Source organism: Zalophus californianus, chromosome 6 (assembly GCF_009762305.2).
Source record: "Zalophus californianus isolate mZalCal1 chromosome 6, mZalCal1.pri.v2, whole genome shotgun sequence".
Classification (NCBI taxonomy): domain Eukaryota; kingdom Metazoa; phylum Chordata; class Mammalia; order Carnivora; family Otariidae; genus Zalophus; species Zalophus californianus.
The window spans coordinates 84,425,090-84,451,557 of NC_045600.1; the positions used below are offsets into that span (position 1 = coordinate 84,425,090).

Consider the following 26,468-nt stretch of genomic DNA (forward strand, 5'->3'; position numbering starts at 1 on the left):
ATGTATTTATTTGACAGAGAAAGAGACACAGCGAGGGAGGGAACACAAGCAGGGGGAGTGAGAGAAGGAGAAGCAGGCTTCCAGCGGAGCAGGGAGCCCGATGTGGGGCTCGATCCCAGGACCCTAGGATCATGACCTGAGCCGAAGGCAGACACTTAACGACTGAGCCACCCAGGCACCCAGCACCCAACTCTTGATTTCAGCTCAGGTCATGATCTCAGGGTTGTGGAATGGAGCCCCACCTTGCGCTTAGCACAGAGTCAGCTGGAGAGTCCCTCTCCCTCTCCCACTGCTCATGCTCTCTCTAAATAAGTAAATAAATAAAATCTTTATTTTTTTTTTTTTTAAGATTTTATTTGTCAGAGACAGAAAAAGTGCACAAGCAGGGGGCAGCAGCAGGCAGAGGGAGAAACAGGCTCCCCACTGAGCAAGGAGTCCAAAGCAGGACTTGATCCCAGGATTCCGGGATCATGACCTGAGCTGAAGGCAGTTGCTTAACCAACTGAACTACCCAGGCATCCCTAAATAAAATCTTTAAAAAATAAAAAATAAGCAGCAGCAATTTCTTCCAGTAAGCTTTGTCTTTTTTTTTTTTTTTTAAGGTTTTACTTATTAGAGAGAGACAGAGAGAGCAGGGGTAGAGGCAGGGGGAGAGGGAGAAGTAGACTCCCTGCTGAGCCTGGAGCCCAACCTGGGGCTCTTGGAGCTCAATACCAGGACCTGGAGATCATGACCTGAGCCAAAGGCAGACGCTTAACCATCTGAGGCACCCAGGCACCCCAAGCTTTGTCTTTTTAAAGGTAATTATTTATATTTTGAATAGGTAACACTAGTTTTAAATTTTAAATATACAAAAGGGCTTACAGCTGGTTTCCAAGGGGAGAAATACAATCTTACAATGGAGAACTCACATTTACCATCTGAACCGACTAATCTCAGCATCATTAATAGAAAAACTAGAGTACACAGCATAGTCTATGATATCCCCAAAGTGTTTAACCTGAATCCAATCAAGCATTTACCTGTCCCTTCCAGTTTGCAGTAACGAGCTAAGTAAACCACTAAGAATCAATCAGATAAATCCAGATAATTGACCAGGTCTCTTCAACAAGTAATGATGAAAGAAGAGAAAGGGAGAGAAAAAAGGTAACTGTTGTAGATTTAAAAAGATTTCAAGAGACGTAACAGCCAAATGCAATGCATAGACTTTGATTGCAAATAGGATCAAAAACAGTAGGGGGGAGGACAATTTGGGGAAAACTTTTAAGGTTTTTTTTTTTTTTTGTAATCTCTACACCCAACATGGGGCTTGAACTCACAACCCCCAAGATCAAGAGTCGCATGTTCCTCTGAGCCAACCAGATGCCCCCAATTTGGGGAAATTTTAATAAAGACTGGGTATTACATAATATGGAAAAATTAGTTCAGTGTGACTGTGTTACTGGGTTATGCAGGAAAATGTTCTTTTTATTAGAGACGTGTATTAAATTGTTTAGAGATGTCAGGAATAAGATACAGCAATGTAACAACAGATTTTAAAATGATCAATTTGCACAGATTCAATATAGCATTTTCTCTACTTTTCTGGATGTTTTTAAGTTTCATAAAAAATTCTTAAAAACATGATGTGGGAAACAAAGGCAGAAGAAAAAATTATTAAATTTCCTTACTATCTACAGCCCATGGACAAGTGTTTGAAAGAGGCAGAGTGACCTCTCTCTAGGAACTCAGCTGCCTCAATGTTAATACTTTGCTAAGGACAAAAGGCTAGTTTTAGCCCACCCGGTAAGTCTACTTTAACATACAAAAATTCCTTTGGAAACTTCCTTTATCTACTCCCCCCATGATACAAGCTGTCAATCATCGCCCAAGCATATGACCCACAGATATACATCTGAAGGGTCTCATGACTAAGTTTTTACTAAACAGTGATATAAGACCTTTCCTAACAACAGCTAGCCTCCTCAGGATCCGGGAAACCTTGTTTCCAAAATATCTGGGAGGCTGACACTATCCCTATCCCCCTCCCAACTTGAAAGTATATAATGGGCCACTCCTCATGACCCCAGGGCAACTCTACCCACAGGTCCCGTCCCTGTGCTTTAATAAAACCACCTTTTTGCGCGGCGCGTGCGCACACACACACACACACACACACACATCTTAAAAACACAGAAAATTATTCCCTTCCCGTTCCTGTTTCCCAGCCGTGTGCACCTCCAGTCACTGTTACCACTTTTTTACATATTCCTCCAGACATATTCTATACATATATATGCAAATACATAAAACTTTTTTTAAAAAGTCACAAACGGCTGCAAAATACAAAACCTCTTTTGCACTTTTTGTTTCACTTAACATATCTTGGTTATTACTCAGTATTAGCACACAGAGGGCTGGCTTGTTCTAACAAATGCATAATTTCTTTAAGCAGTCCTCTACTGAACACTTAGGAACTCTCATTTCTTGATAGTCTCTTTCAGATTAGATTCTAAGAGGAAAAAAAACCCAATTGACTGTAAGGTTTCAATTAAGAGATTTAGCATGCTGAATGTGCAATTGGGAGTATTCCTATGTAATTTATCTACCTCCATGTTCTTATTCACTGGATACACAAATTAATCCTAAACGTCCCACTAAAATATTCCAATTATGAAATGCACAATATGTGTATTTGTCACAGAGCTATTCCTGGTCCCAGAACCAAGTCAGCCAGCATCTACCATTATTCCTTGCTTTCCTTGTAAAGGAGACTCTTCTACAGATTACATGTGCTGTGCGCTAATGTGATAAAAAATTACCATTTGCAGTTTTTCCTTTCTAAATATCGTCCTTTCAATCAAAGCAACTGGTTCTGAACTAACTTGATCATTTTCCTTCACACCCTCCTACCACCTTCCAAGCCACGCTGAAATTTTTCAAAAACCATCTAGTACCTTTAAAGGTGCCTACCATTTTCTAAAGAGTTAACTCTAGAAACTAAAACTGTAATGTAGTTGCTTCTCAAAAGTGCTTAGGATACTTGGTGTAACAGGAAAAGATGAGCCTTGGCATATGTGAATTTCACCACTTACCCTAGCTAGGTTAGCTTGAGCAAATTACCATCAAACTTTTAGGGGCCTAATCTGAAATATGCTTCAAAAAACCACTTCCCATTACAGTGTCTCATCAATTTTTGTGAGAAACCTGAGTGTGTCTGGCACATATGCAGCAGGTGCTAAATATATCCTAACTGAATCTAAATATTATCTTCCACTGTTTCTTTCATTCACAACCAAACTGGAGAACAGGGATTTAAACAAATTTTACTATTTCCCATGGGCTTTAGAATAGTATTGGGCTCTTAAGTGTTAAAAAGTTATTTCGGCTTGAGTAAATTCTATATAAACCATTATGGTAGATAAAGCACCTATTTGTTAGGTAAGAGAACTTTCCTTAACTAGCATGGCAGTCCCAAATTTCTAAAAGCCATGGTAATCTCAAACTTCCCAATAAAATGGCTTACTCTGACTCTCAAGGATGATTAAATTGAGCAGACTCAAGCGGGAGCGGGGTGCAAAGTATTTCCTCCCCCATAATTATGCACCGAGATTCGGACTAAATATTAAACTGACACGTAGTAAACGCTCCATAATTAGTAGCTATTATTAAGAGGCATCCCACCGGGAGAGAAGACGGAAGGAGGCAAAAGAACGGAGGCTGTCAGTCACAAGAGGTCGAAAGGTGTCCCTGGCCTGTGACCCGTAGGCCTTGAAGCACCTGGGTCTACGATATCCCTGCGGAACCGGGGGCCGAAAGAGGTCAGTGGCCTCCCCTAAAGGTCAAGGTTCTTGCAGGCGCGTTTCCTGCAGGGGCTAGAAGCAGAGCCAGAACGCCCCCGCGAGAATCTGTACCCCGGAGCCAGAAGCACCGCCTGCCTGTAAACCGCGCGGGGTCTGGGAGAGGGGAGGACCGGGATGCCGCTGCGCCCCAGCTTGCAGGAGCAGAAACCCGGCCGCGTCCTGCAGCTCGAAATCTTAGGGGCAGACCACCAGGACCCCGCCGTTCCGGGATGCCTCAACGCAGCCCGGCCCCTCGATACTCACAACCACAGCCGACCCCTCTTACTCCATCAGGCCGCCAAGGTCCCAGGGAGGGGGCTCCCCGAGGCCCCCCTCAGTTTTGGGTCCGGCGGCCCACTCCGGACCCCCTCCCCGCCGGGCACCGCCGCCGCTGCCGCCAGCGCGCAGGCGCACACCGCCGCCGTCACGCTCCTTTTTTTCCCCCCTTTGCTGCCCGCCTTTCTCAATAATCTAGCTTTATTTGAACACACGAGAGTGAACAACGGACACAGGGGAAAGACGCTTTACTGGAAAAGAAAGATCAAAAAGGCAGGCCGGCTTGCAAAAGTTACTGGGCTGCACTGAGCGCACCTGTGACTAGCCTCCCTAGTTCCTTTCTCATTCTTTTACTCTTTCTGGGCCTCCCAGTTGCTTCTAATCTCTTCCTAAATCCCCAGCATTCCGTTTATACTGTGGCAATTGTTTAAGCTAAATTTCCAACCATTTTTGCCTTGTAAAACTTACTGAAGTTTAATGGAAGGTGCAAGAGCTTGAGGGCAGACAGATCTGAGTTCAATCTTGACCTAGCTACTAGTAATTTATGACTTTGGGCAAATTACAAGTTTTCTCAGAAACTCAGTTTCTGCACAGTTAAAATTAGGATAATGATATCTCTCAGGGGGTTGCTGGGATTAAATAACATAACATGGGTCAAGTGCCTATCCATGAATGGGTGCCTGTCATAGAGCAAAAAATCCATGAATACCAATGATTATATTTTAATACTAAATGTATTTATTTCCTTTATTAAATGTAGTCCATACTCATTCCCTCAGGATCCTATTTTTAGTGACTACAATTAATCAGATAAACCAAGTTACATTAAGATTAATAATGATGTGAAGTGTTACTCCTATATTATTGAAGTTCTAATAATGTCTATGTTCAACAAGATCTTCAGTACCTAAAATCAAAGTAAGCAACTCCCTTTATCTATGTATAAGCCCGGATTTGCATCTAAAGGACTGAGGAGCTATTCCAATTCTGTATTTGTGACATCACAATTTCTTGAAACACTCAAAGTCTGAGGTACACTGCTCATTCTACTCTCCTTCAAAGGTGCAATGGAAGGACTATTTTGCCCTATAAGTTCAGGGCCATAGTCCAAGGAAAAGCTTGTAGAAGACCAAAGTCAGCCATTGGTGAACATCAAGGTAATCCTAGATCAGGGTTTCTTTTTTTTTTTTTAAGATTTATTTATTCATTTGAGAGACAGAGACAGAGAGCAGGGGAGCAAGGAGTAGCACAGGGAGAGGGAGAGAAGCAGACTCCCAGCTGAGTGCAGACACCACCACTCCGAGATCATGACCTAAGCAGAAACCAAAAGGAGGACACCCAACCGACTGAGCCACCTAGGCACCCCTAGGTCAGGGTTTCGTAACCTTGGTACTATGATACTTTGAACATAATTTTTTTTAGAGGTGGGGAGGGGCAGAAGGAAAGAGAGAGAATCTCAAGCAGGCTCCACGCCCAGTACAGAGCCCATTGTGGGGCTCCATCTCACAACTCTGAGATCATGACCTGAGCTGAAATCAAGAGTTGGATGCTTAACGGACTGAAACACCCAGGTGCCCCTATTTTGTAGATAATTCTTGTGCTGTCCTGTGCATTGTAGGATGCTTAGCAGCATCCCTGGACACTAGATGCCTGTAGTATCCTCCACCTTTACATCCTTTACATGCCTTTACATTACATCCTTTATATTACACGTACATGCCTTTATATCCCCCAACTCAATCCCCATCATCTTGACAATCAAAAATGACTCCAGACATTGCCAAATATTCCTTCAAAGGCAAAAATGTTCCTGGTTGAGAACTATGGCATTATCCCAACGATAAATAAACTCAACCATACATTTTGTCCACTTCTGCCCACAAGAAGTGACTGCTGCTTGAGAAAGTCACATGGGAGGGTAGAAGCTGGCAAGCTCATTTTTACCAATCTTATACAAGCCCTCACTGCTTAACAGTCCTACTTGTCTGGGGTCAACTTGTTCTTTCACTTTCTGTAACAATATTCCAAAAGTTCTCCACTTTCCTTAAAGCTCCCAACTCCTTTTCTATTAGCAGATGACCTCATCTCCTACTTCACAGAGAAAACAGAGGTCATCAGATGAGAACTTCTTTAACTTCCTTTTACTAAACATAAAACTTACATATACTTCCTCTTATAATTGAGATACCTTCTCTTCCAAAACCATTCCCTCTTCTCCTTTGAAATACTTTTTATTTATCTATTTTTTTATTTATTTTAATTTCCAGCACCATGCTCTATTCTTAGAGGTGCCAGGAAGAGTTCCTGGACCTGTTTAAAGCCCTTCAATGGCTCTGTGTTCATAGCATAAAGTGCAGGCTCACTAGTCCAAAAGTGCAAAATATTCTAAGATCTGGCCCATTGCCGACTATTTAAAGCTTATTCCCCACTTCACCCGGAGATACACCATGCGTTGTAAGCCTCTAACCAGGATGAACTACAGGGCATTTACCGAAGGTGTTATGTTCCCACAGGCTGGAAAACTATTTCCCTCCATCCCAGACTTCTGGCAGAACTCCTACTTAGTCTTCCTGATTGAAAAGTCAATTCTTCTGGGAACCCTTCCAGACATCCCTAAGAATAAGGCTCTGCTTTCATTGTAAGCCAACTTCGCCTCGGACTTTCCAACGCCATACACCGTATTCTATCCACTATAATTTGTTTACATATCGATCTCCAATCTAGACAGGTGGAAAGACCCTGGACGGCAGGGAAGGCATTCTTTTCTCCCTCTTTTCTTCAGCGATCATCCAGCAAACGGTTTACCCTTGACGAATGTTTGTTGCATAAATACTTCCCACCTTTGGGAGGGATTCGAATTTTCCGGTTAACGGGTGAGTCCCCAGACTCTCCGCCTGCGTGGCAGGGAGATTTAAACCCCTGAGACTGTGATTGGCTCTAGCTGCAGGGGTGTGTCCGAGCCCGCGCGGCCAGGGAAGTGCGCAGGCGCGCGGCTCCGGCGCGCGCAGGCGCTAGGAGGACTCAGCCTCAGGTCCGGTCTAGGGGTGTCGGAGCAGCTGCGGCGCGAGAGGAGTGGCCGGAACTGCTTGGTGAGCCTTCAGGAGTGGGGTTGAGGGAGCTAGCCCGGTTGAAGATTGGGATCAGGTCCCAAGAAGAAGAGTATTATCGTGACGGCTTAAAACTTGGTGGGGCCGGGGGCTTAAGGGGAGGAGTAGAGGTGCTCTGGCCGGGACTGGGCAGGCCGGGCCCGGAGTAAGGACTCGAGGCACCGGGAAACTACCTTGGGGCGGGCGGAGGAAGGGTGGCGGGATGGTGGTTCGTCGGACCCCTCCTAAAAACCAAGCAGAGAAAGGGTGGCGGGATGGTGGTTCGTTGGACCCCTCCTCATCCTCCACCCCTACAGTGTTCCTGTGATCGGGATTAATTGACTGTATGGTGACCACAGTGATCAGATAACTCTGAACTAGTTGTGTGAAGGTGTCTGAGGTTCGTGGCGTTGGAGAGTCCATGCTCTCTACGAAAGTCCATCCTTACGTCGCGGCTTTACTGTAGACTAACGGAGAATCCGTAAAACACCGAATTTTACAATTGCAGGCTGGAGTTGTTCGTTGCGGGGGGAGGGGGGCGGGCAGAGGGAGTACCGGAAAGTGCTATTTCATCTCATCCTTTTTTTCATCCTTAAACACCACAATGTTAGGAAAGGTAGACGAGGGTAGAGGAAACCGAAAGACATCAAAGTTGGGAAAGGAAGATGAAAATGGAGTATCATTTTGCCTTTTGCTAGTCATCTCCTTTAGGAAGTAGGGGGACGACTGGCGAGGGGTGTTTGGATATTAGCTTCTGACAGCCTTCCCTCAGTCATGTGAAAATAACGTAGCTTCACAGTAGCAGATATTTCAAGAACTGAGAGGAATATTACTCCCTCTGCCCTTATGTCCTTACGACTGGCTTCAGATGTGCCAGTAAAAAGTACAGCAGATAAGACCAAATAGAAATGATTCTCCAGCGTTCTTGCCTAGCCTGGAAAGCCACACTTGAAATTCATGGCACATCATTAGCTAGAATACGTTGAGATCTAAACAAACTATTTCATAGTGAGGTTTTTTAAAAATTAATGTTACTTCCACCATCACAGTTGATGCCTAAGGCATTTTAATGGTCAGTTGTCACTCGTTCCTTTGGCAAGAGGTTACGAGAAAGAACACATTCATATAAATGTTAGCAAATATTAGGAGAAACATCTCTGCTCACATTACCATGCTCCTTTGACAGTAAGTGTGACAGTAAATAGAATAATCATGTAACAGCCTACAGCTCAGATATTTATCCTATTTCTAGGCTTCTTTTTTTTTTTTTTTTTTTAAGGTGCTTGTATGTGGATATGTACTAGAAAATTCCTGTTATTCTAGTTCCAGGATAGCAAAGTCTTATTGTGCCATTATTTTCTTAACAGTATGGCACGCTTTCCTATAAACAGTAGTATTTCTGTATGCATCTTAGTGTTTGCTTCTTTTACTCTAAATGAGCTTAAGCATAGTAACAGGATAACTTAACTAAAGGTCACATCATTTCTAATCATTCAGAACACAACCTTGAACCAAGAAGGAAGCAAATACACAAAAATAAAAATGAAAAAACAGGCCCTGTTGTTCATGGGACAGCTGTATTTCACTCCTCATGAACCATACCACTATAATAAAATTTGCCTTTTAGAAGATCATCTGTGTTATTTTATTTCATGTTTTTAATAGACTTGTTTTCAGTACTACCCTCTTCCAAAGTGATAATCTGTGAAATCATGGTTTTTATGTATACCTTTTTATAGTACACATTATAATAAATATGAAACTTCAGTATGTAACTATTGTTTACATAACAACTGAAATCATCTCGTGTTCTTGCTCTGCACTCTGGAAAATACTGCTTTGGAACTAACCTACTCATTTGTAAAATAAACTGAAGATTGGACTAGGCCAGTGGACTTCAAAATTCTGTGAACTCAGTGATGGCATTCACTATTGTGACACAGTTCTAGCACACTTACTTATCTGGTTTCACCAGATGAAAGTAGATTAGAATAGCAAAAGGGAAAAAGGATATTTGCTCTTGGACATTTTTGTAAAATCAGTTGCCTTTTTTTTTCTTCTAAATTAAGGTGCTATATCTTAAAACATTCTGGAAATTTGTTTTTTATGTTTGTACTCAGTGTATTTATATTTTAGCATTTATAATATATGATATTGCTTGCATTCAAGAGTGCTGAACTTTTTTATTCTAGTGCTATATTTCGTTTCTAGGTCTGTAGATTGAGAAAGGACTAGATGACAAGGACTGGTCTTTTTCTTTCTTGTGGTGGATAGAGACTTGAAACAGATGGATCCAGTCCCTTCAACAACTGGAGGAAGTGGATATAGAGCCAGGAAACAGCATGTACTGCTCATTTTATAATATTGGTGGTGGAGGTGGTGTTCCATTTGCACTCAGTTAAATTCACTGACATTTTGGTTATGATTTCAATTTCATACTTATATACTTATCAGTATATTTTTTCTGGAATCCCCCCATCCGTCTTGATTTTTGTGAGATATGTAACTTGGATTTAAATTTATTTGAACAATGCTTTGACAATTGAAATTGCCTTTAGATGGCCTTTTGAGACTTCTAAAATAAAATCCAAACTTCTTGGTAGAGTACACAAAGCCCTTCAAAACCTGTCTCCTGTGTCTGCCTTTTAAAGCCACCCTACCCACTCTGTATACACATAACAGTATATTCCGGCATGACTACTGAGGCCTTACATTGTGACACTTCTTTGATAGTCTAAAATCACAATTTTTTTAGGGTTGATCATGCTTGGATTTCGATTCTCAAATCAAAATCACAAGAGATGTTTAATAATTATGAAAGATTATGATAGCTTCATTGAGCACTATATACCAGCCAAGGTTTAAATGCTTAGCATGAATTAACTCAGTCCTTATAATGCTCAAAATAAACATTATATTCTCATTTAATGGAAAAAACTGAAGCACAGAGAAGTAAATTAGGCAATAGTCAGGATTTTAAAACATGCCTCCAAGTATTGGGCACTTAACCACTATGCTGTATTGCCCTTTGTATAAACAAGAATGGCACTCTTCTTTTTTAAGATTTTATTTATTTATTTAAGGGAGCAAGAGCATGAGCAGGGGGAGGGACAGAGTGGAGGGACAAGCAGACTCCCTGTTGAGGACAGAGCCTGCCTGATTGGGGCTTGATCCCCCGACCCTGAGATGATGATCTGAGTTAAAGTCAGATGCTTAACCTGCTGAGCCACCCAGGTGCCCCAAGAATGCCACTCTTTTTACCTACTGTGGGGGATATTCTTTTCCAGGGTCCTGAGTGCTTATGTTCTCTATCTCTGGCATCATATCAGAATATTTGAGAAGCTAACCAGAAAGCTTCTAGGTGAACTTGGAATCAGAGCCAAAATACTTGGATGACTTGGGTAAATATTTCATTGAGGCAAGGTGAAGCCTTCCTAATTGTCCCTACCTCACACTTAGTGTCTTCCTTGGCAGATACCATACTTAAGTCTGCCGGATTGTATGTCTCTCCTACTTGGAGAATGAATGCTGCATTCTTGAACCTCTTCCTTAACTCTTACAGAGCATCCCTTTTCTGTTTCCATACCCTTTCTTTTAGACAATGTCAATACAATTGATTATAATCACATATAGATCTACCTTCCTAAGATTATATTCTGGTCACCTGGAGTAAAATTGTGGAAGTTCCAGGGTTGAGCAGGACTTGAAAACTAGGTGTTGGGCTTCAGCAATTAAGTCATAAACAGTACTTCTGTAAAGCTGAAGTGTAATCTTGATCTTTTTGGTTCCTGATTTTTAGTGGTATTTTCTCAGCAGTATGGTTTCTGTCTGGAATCATGTGCTTCAGTGCTCTTTGAAACAAGATGTTGAATAGATATGATTCAGTGGTATACTTATATTTGCATAGTTTTTGAGCTTTATAAGAATGGTTAAAATTGTTCCTGTAGAAGGAAGTAGAAAGGAAACAGAGGAAGTAAAATGAGGAAACTAGCCTTGACATAAATAAAGCTCTCATCTGAATGTCTTCAGAAAGAATTAAATTTCCTAACCAGAGCAGGGGCTCTTTTTGGCATGACCTAGAGTATTTTGAGTATTTTAGAATACTGTGCACCTGTACTTTTGTGTGTGTGTACTTTTGTGAATATCCTTCCTTCTTTTTTTTTTTTTTAAGATTTTATTTATTTGAGAGAGAGCGAGAGAGGACACAAGCAAGGGGAGCGGCAGAGGGAGAGGGAGAAGCAGGCTCCCTGCAAGCAGGGAGCCCGATGGAGGGATCAATCCCAGGACCTCAGGATCATGACCTGAGCTGAAGGCAGACGCTTAACTGACTGAGCCTCCCACGCGCCCCCCATGTGTGAACATTTTTAATGTTTCATATTAAAAATGGGATCTAAACAAAAAATATATTCCTAAAGAAAAACTAAATTCTTTTACCCCATAAGTGATGGTCCATGTCTGAATTTCTACTTTGTTCTCTGTTATCCTTTCTATTTTTTTCCGTTTTTTCTCCGTTATTCATCTTTAGAGTCTTCGAGAAAGAGCTGCATGGGTGTAGCATGACATGATACACAGGCGTGAGATGGGGATGACTGGCAAGACTCACCCTGCTTGAATAAAACATTCACCCCAACCATCCAGAGTATTTTGGCTGTGATTCTAAGTTCACCTAGTAACTTTGTAACTTTTTGATTAGCCTCTCAAACAGTCAAATACCACAGATAGAGAACATAAATAACATGAGCACTGTGCTAAACACTTCACATACATTAATTCATTTCTTTTTTTAAAGATTTTATTTATTTATTTGAGAGAGAGAGAATGAGAGATAGCATGAGAGGGAAGAGGGTCAGAGGGAGAAGCAGACTCTCTGCCGAGCAGGGAGCCCGATGTGGGACTCGATCCCGGGACTCCAGGGTCATGACCTGAGCCAAAGGCAGTCGCTTAACCAACTGAGCCACCCAGGCGCCCCATTAATTCATTACTGAAACAACATTGGGAGGTAGAACTGTTATCTTAATGAACAAGGAAACTGAGACTTGAATAGGTTGAGTAAATTGCCTGGTTATCAGAGCTAGGATGAACTCAGGGTCTGTCTGACCTCAGGGTCTGTGTTATTAACCACGACATTATGTTCGTTCAACACAATTTACTAAATGATCTCACCTAATCTAAAAGTAGCAGGCTTAGTCACAGGAGAATTAATAATAACTGAAATCATTTTCAGCACACCTTGGCCTTGACATTAGTTGAGATGGTTTCAGCCTTAAGCTAAGAAGACTTTAGTCTTGTAGAGAGGCAGGATTTGTGTACACAAAACAACTAGAAAACTGAAAAACTGGAAACTATATATTTAGAGGCAGGAGAGAAGAGTGCTTTATTTTCCATGTCCTAACTACAATGTATCATAAAATACACACTTAAAATGGAAGGAGGGTAGTTTTCTTTTTTTTTTTAAATGGTCGTTTTTGGGATTTTTTTTTTTAAGATTTTATTTATTTATTTGACAGAGAGAGACACAGCGAGAGAGGGAACACAAGCAGGGGGAGTGGGAGAGGGAGAAGCAGGCTTCCTGCAGAGCAGGGAGCCAGATGCGGCGCTCGATCCCAGGACCCTGGGATCATGACCTGAGCGGAAGGTAGACGCTTAACGACTGAGCCACTCAGGCGCCTCTTGATAGCAGATTCTTGAAAAATGTTTCTGGAATGAATTAAGAGGGATGTATTCTGGGACCAGAATCTCTTTCTGCTAAGCTTTCAGGCTGGGCAGATTGCTCACTCTCCATCCATCAACATAAGGGAACTCTCAGCTCTTTGGGGGCAGTCACCGTAGCTAGATGTCACCACATTCTCTTCTGACAACCTTTGTCTAGTTTTCCTCTTCAGTTGGGTTCTGGTCTGGCATGCCCTTCTAAGACCACAGGCCTCTGCAAACAACTGCCTTTTCCTCGGTTACCATCAGGTCTGTTCCAGGAAGGACCCCCCCCCCCAGAAAAGATTATGTATTATGGAAAGAGCCTAAGAGCCAGAAGTGCCGTTTTTTATTCTCCTAGTATAAAGAAGTTGGACTAGATGATCTCTGAGGTTTATTTTCAGAGACTATTCTCTGAGATAAGAATTGAGCACGAACTTTGTTCCCAGAGAACTGATTGATTAAGCAGAAATTTCTGCAGGCTAGTAGTTCCCAAGGCATGTTCCATGGAACCTTGGTTCCTTGGGATTAATAAAAATGTTCTTTGAAGGAAAGATTTTATGGTCATCTCTATTTGACTGGGATAGCCAAAATTAAACATTTCTTCACTGTTTCAGGACTTCTGATTTCCAGCCAAGAATTTAATTAGCCAGCCAGCCTATAATATAAGGACAAATAAGAAAAATAAGAGATGGGGGGTATAAGAGCTAAATATCTTCATTGTAGAAAGTTCATGAATGATACCCCAAATTGGAAAATATCAAGAAACAACACTATAAGAATATGATTTAGGAATTTGAGGTTAAACACTGGAACAACTAACACTGTTCAAAATTTTGCCTCTGGGTTTCTGGAAGCAGCAATTGGTTTGGGGCACAAGGGAGGGCAGGGGAATTGCTATTTATTACTGTTGTAGAACTATTTGACATCTCAATCTATGTCCATATATATATATATACACACATATATACACACACATATATATTTTTGATTAAAATTAAATATGGAAGTGGGGCACCTGGGTGGCTCAGTCGTTAAGCGTCTGCCTTCGACTCAGGTCATGATCCCGAGGTCCTGGGATCGAGCGCCGCATCTGGCTCCCTGCTCTGCAGGAAGCCTGCTTCTCCCTCTCCCACTCCCCCTGCTTGTGTTCCCTCTCTCGCTGTGTGTGTCTCTGTCAAATAAATAAAATCTTTAAAAAAAAATTAAATACGGAAGAATATAAAGTCTTCAAAATAATTTTAAATGGCTGAATAACATTCCATCCTGTAGTTGTACCATAATTATTCAGTCAAATCCCATCATTGGTTACTTAGATTGCTTCAGTTTTTTTTAACATTATAAATAATCCTGGGAGCAATGTATTTTTGTCTGTATCTGTGATTTTCTTCTGGATTTCTGAGAGAAAGAAGTCAAAGAGGACTAATTTAAAATTTTCTTGTATATATTACATCATCTCTTGAGAGTTTTTTTTTTTTTTAAGATTTTATTTATTTATTTGACAGAGAAAAAGCAGGAGAGCACAGGCGGGGGAGCAGCAGAGGGAGAGGGAGAAGCAGGCCCCCTGCTGAGCAGGGAGCCCAGTGTGGGGCTCCATCCCAGGACCCTGGGATCATTACCTGAGCCGAAGACAGTTGCTTAACCAACTGAGCCACCCAGGCGCTGCAGAGCTTTGGTTTTTAAAAATCAGCATTTTACTTTCCTAAACACTGGTTAAGAAAACTTTAATTTTATAGGAGTGGGAATTGAAATACCCACAGACTGTCCTGAATGCTAAAAAAAATACTGTTTAAATCACTGTTTCTTGTATCATTTGGAGTTTGCAACATTTTTTATCTTCTAGAATTTTTCATTATCAAAGGCTTGTAGTTATTGCATAAATTTGCTGTCAATGAAGTTATAGAGTAATAGAGTATTCTGAAACATCTACAAAACCAGTGTATGGATTTTTTTTTAAGATTTATTAATTAAAAAAGAGATTTATTAATTTAAAAATTTTAAAGTCCTGGTCTTTGAGTTCTTTCTTTTTCCCCCCAAAATTTTATTTATTTACTTGAGAGAGAGGGCCAGCGTGCGAGTCGGGGGAGGGGCAGAGGGAGAAAATCTTCAAGCAGATTCCCCAGTGAGCCTGGAGCTGCAGGCCTTGCTGGATCTGACCACTCATGAGATCATGACCTGAGCTGAAATCAAGAGCTGCATGCTCAACCGACTGCGACTGTGCCACCCACGCCCGACCAGTCTATGTTTATAACTTTTTGGGAATGGGGTAAGGAGTTGGGTTAAATAGGTGATGGAGATTGAGGAGTGCCTTTGTCTTGATGAGCACCTGGTGATTTATGGAAGTATTGAATCACTGTATTGTACATCTGAAACTGTATGTTAGCTAACTGGAATTAAAATAAAAACTTAAAAAAAAAAGTCCTTTTAAAGAAAATTTAGAAAAAGATATTATTGTGTAAGACCAATAAAAATCGTCTGTAAAATTTTTTAAAACGTTTTCATTCCATCTCGTTTAAGCTGGGTGGACATTTACATTTTTGGCCTTAGTTTTTAAACTATACATATTTTTTAATGTGGCATTAAGATTTATTGGTAGAAAATAGTAGTGTATAACCTTTAATGACCATTTTAAGCCCTAAAAACAGTTCAGCATTTTCAGATATACTAACATAAAAGTTATGACCGTGATGTTGCCTTATTTAGGTTTTACTTTCTCTTGCACTAGTTATTAATAATATCCAGAAGTGCCAGTTAAAAGAATTTTTTTCTCTCATTGTGAGAAAGAAAATTGGACTCTTCCATTTTAAAGGTATGGAATGGCATGTTTCAGAATTCCAAACACAGACTGTACTTGGATCTTAATAAAGAAGTACATCAGGTTTATTTCTTAATGTGGTTGTTCTATCCTGTTTTCCAAACACCGTTTTTCTTTTTGGAGAAGAAAGGAGGGGATCCATTGAATATAAAGTACAAGTTTTATATTTCAGTGGTGCCTACTCTATAGCTACTATCATATATTTTAACTAAATCTCCTACCATTTTATACTGTGGCAGAAAGTTGTTTGGCATAGGAAAAGCTACAAAATTAATGTTTTCCTTTTCATCTTCCTTTTCATTCTTACTCATACTGTTTTCCTTAACTGTTTACCTCTTTTAACTATTCCTTCTCCATCCTTAAGTCATTTTTTTCAATTTTTAGAAATTGAGACATAATTCACATAATGTAAAGTTCGCCATTTAAAGTATACAATTTAGTGGCTTTGGGTATATTCATAAGGCTGTGCAGCCATCACTACTAATTCCAGAACATTTCCATCACCCCCAAAACAATCCCTGTATCTATTGCTAGTCAGTCCCATCTCTACTTTCCCCCATCCTCTGGCAATCACTAATCTACTTTTTGTCTCTATGGATTTACCTATTCTGGGCATTTCACATAAATGACATCAAACAATATGGGGTCTTTTGTGTCTGGTTTTGTTCAATTAGAATAATGCTTCCAAGCCTCAAACATGTTGTAGCATATAGCATTCCTTTTTATGGCTGAATGATATTCCATTATATGGACATTTGGGCATTTGGTGTTTTCTGCTTTTTGGCTGTTAGCAATAATGCTGCTTTAAACATTTGTGTACAAGTTTTTATATGGACATATGTTTTCATTTCTCTCTAATGTACGTAGGAATAGAATTGCTGGGTCACATGTAGTAATTCACTGCTTAACCTCTCGAAGCCTAAGTTGTTCTTGTCCTACATTGTTAAATGGTATGTTTTTCCTCCATTAGGTACCAGAATTATAACGGGTAGGATATCATCAATTAGTACTTGGCTGTGCATTAAAAAACAAAAGAAAACAGGGTGCCTGGGTGGCTCAGTCGGTTGGGTGTTTGCCTTCGGCTCGGGTCGTGATCCCAGGGTGCTGGGATTGAGTCCCACAGCAGGTTCCTTGCTCTACGGGGGAGCCTGTTTCTCCCTCTCCCTCTGCCTGCCGCTTCCCCTGCTTGTGTGCTCGCTCACTCGCTCTCTCTCTGTCAAATAAATAAAAATCTTAAAAAAAACAAAACCAAAAAAAGAACTTTCACCTAAAACAGTGGTTTTCAACCTTGGTTGCTCATTGGAGTCATCTGGGAAGGTTTAAAATCAACTGGCTCTCACCCCCAGAGTTTCTGATTTAATTAGTCCAGGGTGCAGCTTGGGCTTCCAGGTGATTATGTGTAGCCAAGACTGGGCACCACTGTTCTAACTCTGACTGGAGTTAGACTTGCTGCTTGAAAAGGGGAAGGCAGGGACTTCATACATATACTTTTCTTGGCAAAGCTGCTATACATTTGAATGACTTGTTAATGTGTCTTTCTATTCTTCTCTTGTTAATGTATGTAACAGTGATTGAAAGCACATACTCTGGATCAGTCTACCTAGGTTTGAACCTGGCTCTACTCTATGACCTTGCGAATGTTGCTTAACTTCACTGTTCCTTAGTTCCTACATCTGTAAAATGTGGAATTAAATAGTGTTTGCTATGGTCTGAATGTTTGTATCTTCCTACCAAAATTCCTATGTTGAAATCCTAATTCCTGGTGTGATGGTATTAGGTGGAACCTTTGGGAGGTGCTTAAGGTATGAAGGTGGAGTCCTCATGGAAGTGATTAGTGCCTTATAAAAGAAGACTCCACAGAACTCCCTAGCCCCTTCCACCATATAAGGCATCAGTTTTGCACCAGAAAGGGGGCCCTGATGAGAAGGTGACCAATGCTGGCACCTTGAGCTCTGACTTCTGCCTCCAGAAATGTGACAAATAAATTTCTGTTGTTAATAAACTACCAAGTCTATGTTTTTTTGTTATAGCAGCTGGACAGACTAAGAGAGTGTTTTAAGGATTAAATGAATGAGTTTGTGTGTGTGTGTGTGTGTGTGTGTGTGTGTATGTTTTTAATTTCTTAGAATAGTGTCTTGTATGGGGGCGCCCGGGTGGCTCGGTTGCTTAAGCGTCCGACTCTTGATTTTGATTTTTGATCTTGATTTGGCTCAGGTCATGATCTCAGGGTTGTGAGATTGAGGCCCGCTTTGGACCCTGCGCTGAGTGTGGAGCCTGCTTAAGGTAGTCTCTCTCCATCTCCCTCTGCCGCGCTGCACCCCCCGCATGCCCACACACTCTCTCTCTCAAATAAATCTTTAAAAAAAATCGTGCCTTCCATGTATAGTGCTTTGTAAGTATTAACTTGTAGTTGTTACTGTGATTCTTCTCAATCCCTTATTCATTATCTAGACTTACAAAATGGTGAGTAATGACTATTAAAAAGTTACTTGCCATTTTAAAGAACTGTCATATATGTTGAATTCTTTCATAATAAAAAGCTGAGAAAGTAGCATGATGACACTTTCCTGTATTATTCACCAGCTTCAACAATCATGGCCAATCTTGTTTCCTCTGTACTCCCACCCATTTACCCACCTCTGAATTATTTTAAAGCACGTCCTACCCGTTACCTTTTAAATGGCTTCCAATTTCATTCATTTTCTAGAATCCCTGAGGAGGTTGATTATTGGTAGGAAGGTTAGAGAAAGAGAATACACTGAAGATGAGGGGCCATGACAGGATATTGGTTGTATTCCAGGACTGAGTTGTAAATTCTCTATTCCAGCTAAGTTCTCTGCTTCTTTGTGGGGCCCTCTTTTATCCACCTCTTAGTATTTTGCCATGAAAGTATTAAGAACTTATTCAGAACTCATTAGAACCCATTTCTGCCGCCTAATGTGAATGAGGTAAGGTCCCAGCCAAACTTTAGCAAGGGCCTTTGCTCTAACCATCTGTTAGCAGAATGTTTAGGACCAATTGTTATTTCCATACCTTTGTGGTTTGGAAAGGTGATCATCTGTTAATGCATGAAAATGTTTCTACAAATTTATATTTACTGTGACTATGTGCCAACAGAAGATTTCTCTCAAGAGAGGCCAAGAATTCATAATTACGCTTATGAAATGGGGTCTAAAATTAATTCCTTGTCTTTGTTTTCTCCAGTCTTATAAATTGGCTTTCTTGTTTGTCATAAGCTATCATATAGTTTTAAAGATTTTATTTATTTATTTGAGAGGGAGTGAGAGCGAGGGAGCAAGAGGGAGCACAAGCTGGGGTGGGGGGAATGGGGAGTGGGCAAGGGGAGGGAGAGAAGCAGACTCCCCCTCCCCCCCAGGAGGGAGCCCTACCCAGGGTTCGGATGGATCCCAGGACCGTGGGATCCTGACCTGAGCTGAAGGCAGACGCTTAACTGACTGAGCCACCCAGGCGCCCCTAAGCTATCATATTTTGTGATGAAAATAAATGTATGAATTTTAAAAGTAGTATAACTACATTGTAAACTATTTGGTAAATTGGGAGAAGAAGTAAAATCACTTTTAATTCTACCACCATAGCTATTGATTATATTTTAATGATTCCCTTCTAGACTTTTCTACCCATATTTTTTATAGCAAGTATTTGATTATTTTTAAGTCTTACTTTGTTCACTTCATATACTGACCTTTCAACATTTTGTGTGGTTTTGTGTTTGCTAAGCCTTAGCCAGGAAAAAAAAAACATTTTAGGCAGTCTTTAATTTTTTAGACATGCAAAGCTATACATATATATTTGTCTAGATTAAAGTACCTCTCAACCGGAAATGGTTTAATTTAATTAATATCTGTCTTGACATGTGCAGACTCATGGCTGGCATGAAAATAGTTCAAATGTGTAGCTCATACAGTATTATCAACTCTAATATTTAAATTTAGCCTTACAGATGGAACAATTAATATTTAGTAGCATTTACATTAATGTCACATATACTTAACATTGTTGTTTTGCTTTTCTTTTGCCTATTTCTTTCTGCTTCCCTAATAATATTAAAATAATGGCTGACACTAGAATATTAGCCATGTATCGGGCACTAATAACAAGCACTTTGTATGGATCATCTTTTTTTAATCCTCACAAAAAGGGCCTGTTATCTCTATTTTACAAATGTAGAGACTGAGTCTTAGTGGATTTAGCTAACTCGTCTGAGGTCATACAACCAATACATTTTGGGGTCAGAATTTGAATGCTGGAGTTCCTGCTAATCACCACTATGCTAGCCTGCTATGAACAAAAATTTGTACTTGCTGTCAGTACACTGATTACCATGAAAGTCCAACCAGAATATACCAAGGAGAGTCACAAATTTTTATCCTACAGTAATAAACTATATGGGTGTAATTTGTAGAGCAGCTTATATTCGGATTAATTTTAAGAGAAGGAATAAGTCATGAAGCTAACTTAGTAGAATATTTTAATGCAAAATCTTTGCTTTCCAGTATAAAATGAATTATTTTATAAAATCACTCCTATGTTGGTCTAGGCAGGACACTGGAATTGGTGGTGATTTAAAGTGCTGTTTCTTTCATTCCTTACATATCTTCATTTTTATCAGTGAAGACATGGATCTCCTTTTGATTCAGTTCCAAGACCTTTTTCTTTGTATTCCTTCTTCCCAGTAGTATTAGTTTCATTTTCTAAATTTAGATAATTTCAGATTCTACAAGATACTTTTTTTTTTTTTGCTTAGTTGCCTAGGAAAGCAATTTCTTTTTGTATTTTTTGTTTATTTAAATAATCTCTATACCCAACATGGGACTTGAACTCACAACCCTAAGATCAATAGTCACATGCTGTACCGGCTGAGCAAGCCAGCTGCCCCTAAATAATTTCAGAATCTAAATTATTTTAAAACAGCTGAAAAAAATAAAACAGCTGAAAACATGATTACTCTTGTCTGTGTAGTTCTTCCTTTAATTATTTTTTTAAGATTTTATTTTTAAGTAATCTCTACACCCAATGTGGGACTTGAACTTACAACCCTGAGATATAGAGTCCATTGCTCTACTAACGGAGCCAGCCAGGTGCCCCAGTTCTTCCTTTAATTTAACTGTCTTTGAATCTGTTGAAGAGTTTTTATGGTTTTATTATAGAAGGCATCCTAGGGGGACACCCGGGTGGCTCAGTTGGTTAAGCATCTGCCTTCGGCTCAGGTCATGATCCCAGAGTCCTGGGATCGAGTCCCACATTGGGCTCTTTGCTCAATGGGGAGCCTGCTGCTCCCCCTGCTTGTGCTTTCTCTCTCTCTCTGACAAATAAATAAATCTTAAAAAAAAATTCTTTAAAAAGAAAAACATTTCAGGGGCACCTGGGTGGCTCAGTCGCTTAAGCGTCTGACTTTGTTTTTAAAAAAAGAAGATTTTATTTATTTGACAGAGACACAGCGAGAGAGGGAACACAATCAGGGGGAGTGGGAGAGGGAGAAGCAGGCTTCCCGCAGAGCAGGAAGCCCGATGTGGGGCTCAATCCCAGGACCCTGGGATCATGACCTGAGCTGAAGGCAGACGCTTAACAACTGAGCCACCCAGGTACCCCATAAGCATTTGACTCTTGATTTTGGCTCTGGTCATGATCTCAGGATTGTGAGATTGAGCCCCACATCGGGCTCCACGCTCAGTGGGGAGTCTGCTTGAGATTCTCTCTCCCTCTCCCTCTGCCCCTCCTCCCCCAAATAAATAAATAAATCTTAAAAAAAAAAGGCATCTTAAATTTTGAAATGAGCTGTCAGATAGGGTGCTTAGTCTGTTTTCTGATATTCAGCAGTTCTCATCATCTGATATTTGTTAAGGGAAGATGCATCCAACAGTTAAGACTAGTTACTAAACCATGAGCTATCTTTGGTTTCAGAATATCCAAACTTGAGTAATAAATCTGCTCTTTACTGACTCAGTCACCTTGGGCAAATTACTTACTGGACCCTTAGTTCCCCCATCTATAAACTGGTATAATAAAGATGTTGTATATAAGTACTTAGTAGGGTATATGACACATAGTAGGTACTCAGTGAATATTTCTTCTTCCCCACTCCCCCCAAAGTTTATAACAAGAAATTAAGGTAAACTTGGAATCTTCTAGAAAGCCCAAATGAACCATAGTAGGGAAGATATGTTGTAAAAGCATTGGGAAAAATCTTGCAGTTACCTCTCAAAGGGAGCATATACTGTTCTCACAATTAACATGGTATATTAGGTTCTGGGAGCATTGGAAGAATGACACATGTTTAATCTATTAGGTTATATCTAAGAACAGTAAGTTAATGGGATATTTGTGTCAAATGACATTTTGTTTTCCTTCTCCTGTCCCACCTCTAATTCTCTTTACTACAACATTCTGGATAGCCTTTCCCTGACTTTATAAGAAAAACTTCTGGAGAAAATAATAAATATGAGTAAAGCTAGCTAATTCTAGGTTGCACTCTGCCCGACACTTCTGAGCAGTTTTGTAAAGGCTAATAAGAGCCTGGGGAGTATTGTTAGCTTTGTCCTTCCCCCGTACAATTCTGCTTTGTCTCTCTTACTCCCATTTACTGTTACCATGTGTTCAACACCCTCAAGAATCCAGAGTAGAGGTCTTAGGCAGCTGTGTCCTGATGTCAGCTTGTCAGACATGTGAGAACTTTATATAAGTCTGTTTCTTGTCTTGTGCCATCTGCTCAAGAGAGAAAAAAGGAAGTACTAGGCAGCCCTTTGAGTTCACCAGTGGGTGTGTCCCTCGAAATGAGCCCATGGCCATGTCAGGACTGATTCTTCATATCCACCTCCCGGCTGTATCTGCCTTTTCTTTTTCTTTTCTTTCTTTCTTTCTTCCTTCCTTCCTTTCTTTCTTTCTTTCTTTCTTTCTTTCTTTCTTTCTTTCTTTCTTTCTTTCTTTCTTTCTTTCTTTTCTTTTCTTTCTTCCTTCTTCCTTCTTCCTTCTTCCTTCTTCCTTCTTTCTTTCTTTCTTTCTTTCTTTCTTTCTTCTTTCTTTCTTTTCTTTCTTTCTTTCTTTCTTTCTTTCTTTCTTTCTTTCTTTCTTTCTTCTCTTTCTCTTTCTTTCTCTTTCTTTCTTTCTTTCTTTCCTTTCTTTCTTTCTTTCCTTTCTTTCTTTCTTTCCTTTCTTTCTTTCTTTCTTTCTTTCTTTCCTTTTTCTTTCTTCCTTCCTTCCTTCCTTCTTTCTTTCTTTCTTTTCTTTCTTTCTCTTTCTTTCTTTCTTTCTTTCTTTCTTTCTTTCTTTCTTTCTTTCTCTTTTCTTTCTTCCTTTCTCTTTCTTTTCTTTATTTCCTTCTTTCTTTCTTCCTTTTTTTTTCTTTCTTTCCTTCCTTCCTTTCTTCTTATCATTAGAAGGTAGGACTCTTGGAGTCTTCTTGTTTGACAGAGGTCAGTTTTATATTCAAGCCTTTCTTTGAATCTATGAGAAGTTTTTGCTCATTTTCACTAGGATGGGAAGATAGCAAATACTGACTTGTACCTGGCAGGAATTAGGTCCAGGAGTAGAATTATAAAATTATACAATTTGAGAGATCTGGGCATCCTTATGCCCAAAATGTCTTCTACCCACAGGATACCATATTGGAAAACGTGACACTTCCAGGCATTACTTGATTAGCATGTATTACTTTTCTCCCCACTTTCTGCTCTGTTGGGCATTGAGGAGGTATAGACAACTGGAGCATGCTGGGAAGGGCAGGCTTTTATAAGTATGTTGTTGGGGCTCTGAAAGTAATAGAGAAGCATAAAGTTACCTGGGGTATTACAGAAAGAAAAGGTATACAGAAATGTGGAGGTGAGAGGTGACAAAAATAATTTTTCATAATTGTAACTATGAAATATTAACAAGAGAAACTGTAGCATGAACAGATCTATGATAAATCTAATGGCTCAAACGATTAGCAAAGGAATAAAGCATGTGGTTCTATTTATGCTTCTATCTAATGAATGATCAGTTCTTTTTTTTTTTTTAAGATTTTTATTTATTTTTTTGACACAGCGAGAGAGGGAACACAAGCAGGGGGAGTGGGAGAGGGAGAAGCAGGCTTCCCTGCTGAGCAGGGAGCCCAATGTGGGGCTTGATCCCAGGACCCTGGGATCATGACCTGAGCCGAAGGCAGACGCTAAACGGCTGAGCCACCCAGGCGCCCCGAATGATCATTTCTTAATTCAAGAAAGACCTTTATATCTTGATTTTATATCTTTGTGTATGAACCTTTTGCCAGAGCCAGAGTCCTACAATGGCAAGCAAGATATTAAATTAAATTTGCAACTTTTTGTAGTAATACTTTTTATTAATAATAGTAATTAATAATTTTCTTCATGAGCATTAATAACTTTAATCAATGTTCAAAATCTTAATTGAACCTAAAACAGCCATGACAGTAGAGTTAATAAAACAGACCTCTAAATGCAATGCCTTTTTGTACTGAGAATCTAATATTGTTGCTTTTTGCTTTATCGATGATTCTACTAAAAGTGATGGTTAGCTATGGATGTGACTAAAAAGATTTGTGTGTGACCAGCAGGCCATTCCAGATTATACATATGTAATGGCAATTTTTGCTTTGTGTTTCTAGTGGATATTTGCAGGCTTTCTGCGGCTGGTACATGTAGCTTTGTTTCTAAGATCCACTTAAATATTTTGAGAATACCCTTATTTTTCTACTTATTTGTTTGTTCATTCAGCACACATTTTGCTGGAGTACCAACTGTCAGATCCTATTAGGTGTTAGAGATAAAAAGATAGAACAAAATCTCTGCCTTCCAAGCGTTTAGTCTAGTATATTCCTGGTTAACCAGGTTCCCTGCTGGTCAGTGAGTTTACTCCATGACAGGGTTTCTCAACCTCAGCATTTTGACATTTGGAGTCAGATAATCCTTTGTTGTGAAGGGCTGTCCTGGGAAGAATTATAGTATATTTAGCAGCATCCCTGGCCCCTACCCACTAGATGCCAATAACACTACCCATCCTCCTCAAAATCGTGACAGTCATTGCCAGGTGTTCCCTGAGGGTAAATTCAGAATGTAAACCAGACTTTATCTGTGTCATTGACGAAGAACTTGGTAAAATTAGTTTTTAAAAAATGTAATACAGGGGCACCCGGGTGGCTCAGTTGTTAAGCGGCTGCCTTCGGCTCAGTTCCTGATCCCAGGGTACTGGGATCGAGTCCCATATGGGGCTCCCTGCTCGGCGGGAGGCCTGCTTCTCCCTCTCCCACTCCCCCTGCTTGTGTTCACTCTCTCACTGTATCTCTGTTAAATAAATAAATAAAATCTTTAAAAAAATAAAATAAAATAAAAAATGTAATACAAAAAGTAATACAAAGCTAGCAAACGTAATGAAAAGAAAGCAACCTAGAGTATCACACAGTACTTATTACTTCATATGACTTTTCAAAGAGGAATACACAACGGTAGTACTGAATAACACCTTCTAAATGTGTTGTGTTTTAGTTTGAATGTCTATGAATCTTCTCTGAGTTATGAGTTACTAAGTTACTATGTATAGGAGAATAATTATACAGTTTCTTAGGGACTTCACTAAAATTTCACTAAAATACAAAATAATTGGAAAGGGAAAATCCGTAATGAAAAATTCCAGGTTTTTTCTGAGTTCTGTGTCAACATTATCCTTTTCTTGTTAAGAATGAAAATATTTCATTTTCTCCAATGAGTAGCCTGGACAACTGGCACATGTCTGGAATGTTTCCTGTGTTGTTCAGGCACACGACTTTGAATTTTGTTACTTTATTAATGGAATACTACCTGACTTAGACCTCTTCACCTTATTGCTTTTCTATATTCAAATAATGTATGAATAACATTGTACAACCAAGAATTCATTTTAATAATCTCTTAAAGCTTGTCTTCTAGTTCGTGCTCCTCAAAGTAGAGAGACCACTTTCTCTCTGAAACAGCACTTCAGTAGAAGTCCTGAAACCTGAGTTTCAGGTTCACCTCTGATACTAACTAGCATTTAACCATCCATTTATCCTTTCCTGGCCTTAATTTCTTCAGCTGTGATAGCTAGCTAACGATATAGATAGGCTTTTTTATCCTGTTTTCCAGATAAATATCCTGAATTCCATAAATCCATACTTTGTTCAAACCCTTTTGTGCCCATATTCTTACAGAATATCCACGTTTCACTTTCGGTGCTTATCAAAAGTTTTAATTCGTCATGGATAATCTGTCATCAGAAGAAATTCAGCTGAGAGCCCACCAGGTTACTGATGAGGTAAACATTTTACTTCGAATAAGTAATTCTCTTTGAGTTTTCACAGTGGAAGGATGAGAAGACCTTCTTAGACGTCCATTTTGGCCTCCTCCCTGTCCCTTTATGTCTAAGAATGCATTTGCCTCAGAGTGCCATTGCTGGCCCCTTAGTTTTTCAGCTCACCAAAAACTAAATAAGTGAAAGCAGCTTGCATGATTTTTTTTAAGTCATTGTTTAATAAACACAGTTACAACAAAGATACTCTAGATTTGAGGAATTGGAAACATCTGTGTAACATACCTAGCTTTCTGCTTACGTTAAACTTTTATAAATACCATTAACTTTACCCTCCAAATTTTCTCTTAAGGAGCAGCTGGTAGGAAGAAAATAACTAAAATTAGTGATCAACTTTCTTTTTTTGTTTTTGTTTTAAAGAGGGGAGGGATGGCTGGGCTGGCAATTAAAAATAGAGTAGCATCATGACTATGTGATCAGATTTTTTTTTTTACTACATATTTTAGA

General features: G+C 39.8%; 2 protein-coding genes across 9 annotated transcripts in view; one reads left to right on the forward strand and one right to left on the reverse strand.

Moving 5' to 3' along the window:
- ZNF106 (zinc finger protein 106) overlaps positions 1-4,218 on the reverse strand; it is a 70,293-nt gene extending 66,075 nt beyond the window's left edge. For all 4 annotated transcript variants that reach the window (XM_027569903.2, XM_027569902.2, XM_027569901.2 and 1 more), the window contains exon 1: positions 4,086-4,218. The gene's annotated coding sequence lies outside the window, so the exon portion shown is untranslated. The remainder of the gene's footprint in view (positions 1-4,085) is intronic.
- Positions 4,219-5,124: 906 nt separating this feature from the next.
- The window catches only part of SNAP23 (synaptosome associated protein 23), a 37,349-nt gene continuing 16,005 nt past the window's right edge, over positions 5,125-26,468 (forward strand). For 2 of the 5 annotated variants that reach the window (XM_027571828.1, XM_027571832.1), the window contains exons 1-2: positions 7,068-7,186; positions 25,864-25,967. In XM_027571828.1, coding sequence (XP_027427629.1) covers positions 25,911-25,967 — 57 coding nt within the window. In that variant the 5' untranslated portion in view covers positions 7,068-7,186; positions 25,864-25,910. Of the gene's footprint in view, positions 5,255-6,610; positions 6,736-7,067; positions 7,187-9,394; positions 9,528-17,904; positions 17,970-25,863; positions 25,968-26,468 lie in introns of those variants that run through there. The other 3 variants (XM_027571830.1, XM_027571829.1, XM_027571831.1) reach the window with 3 other exon arrangements.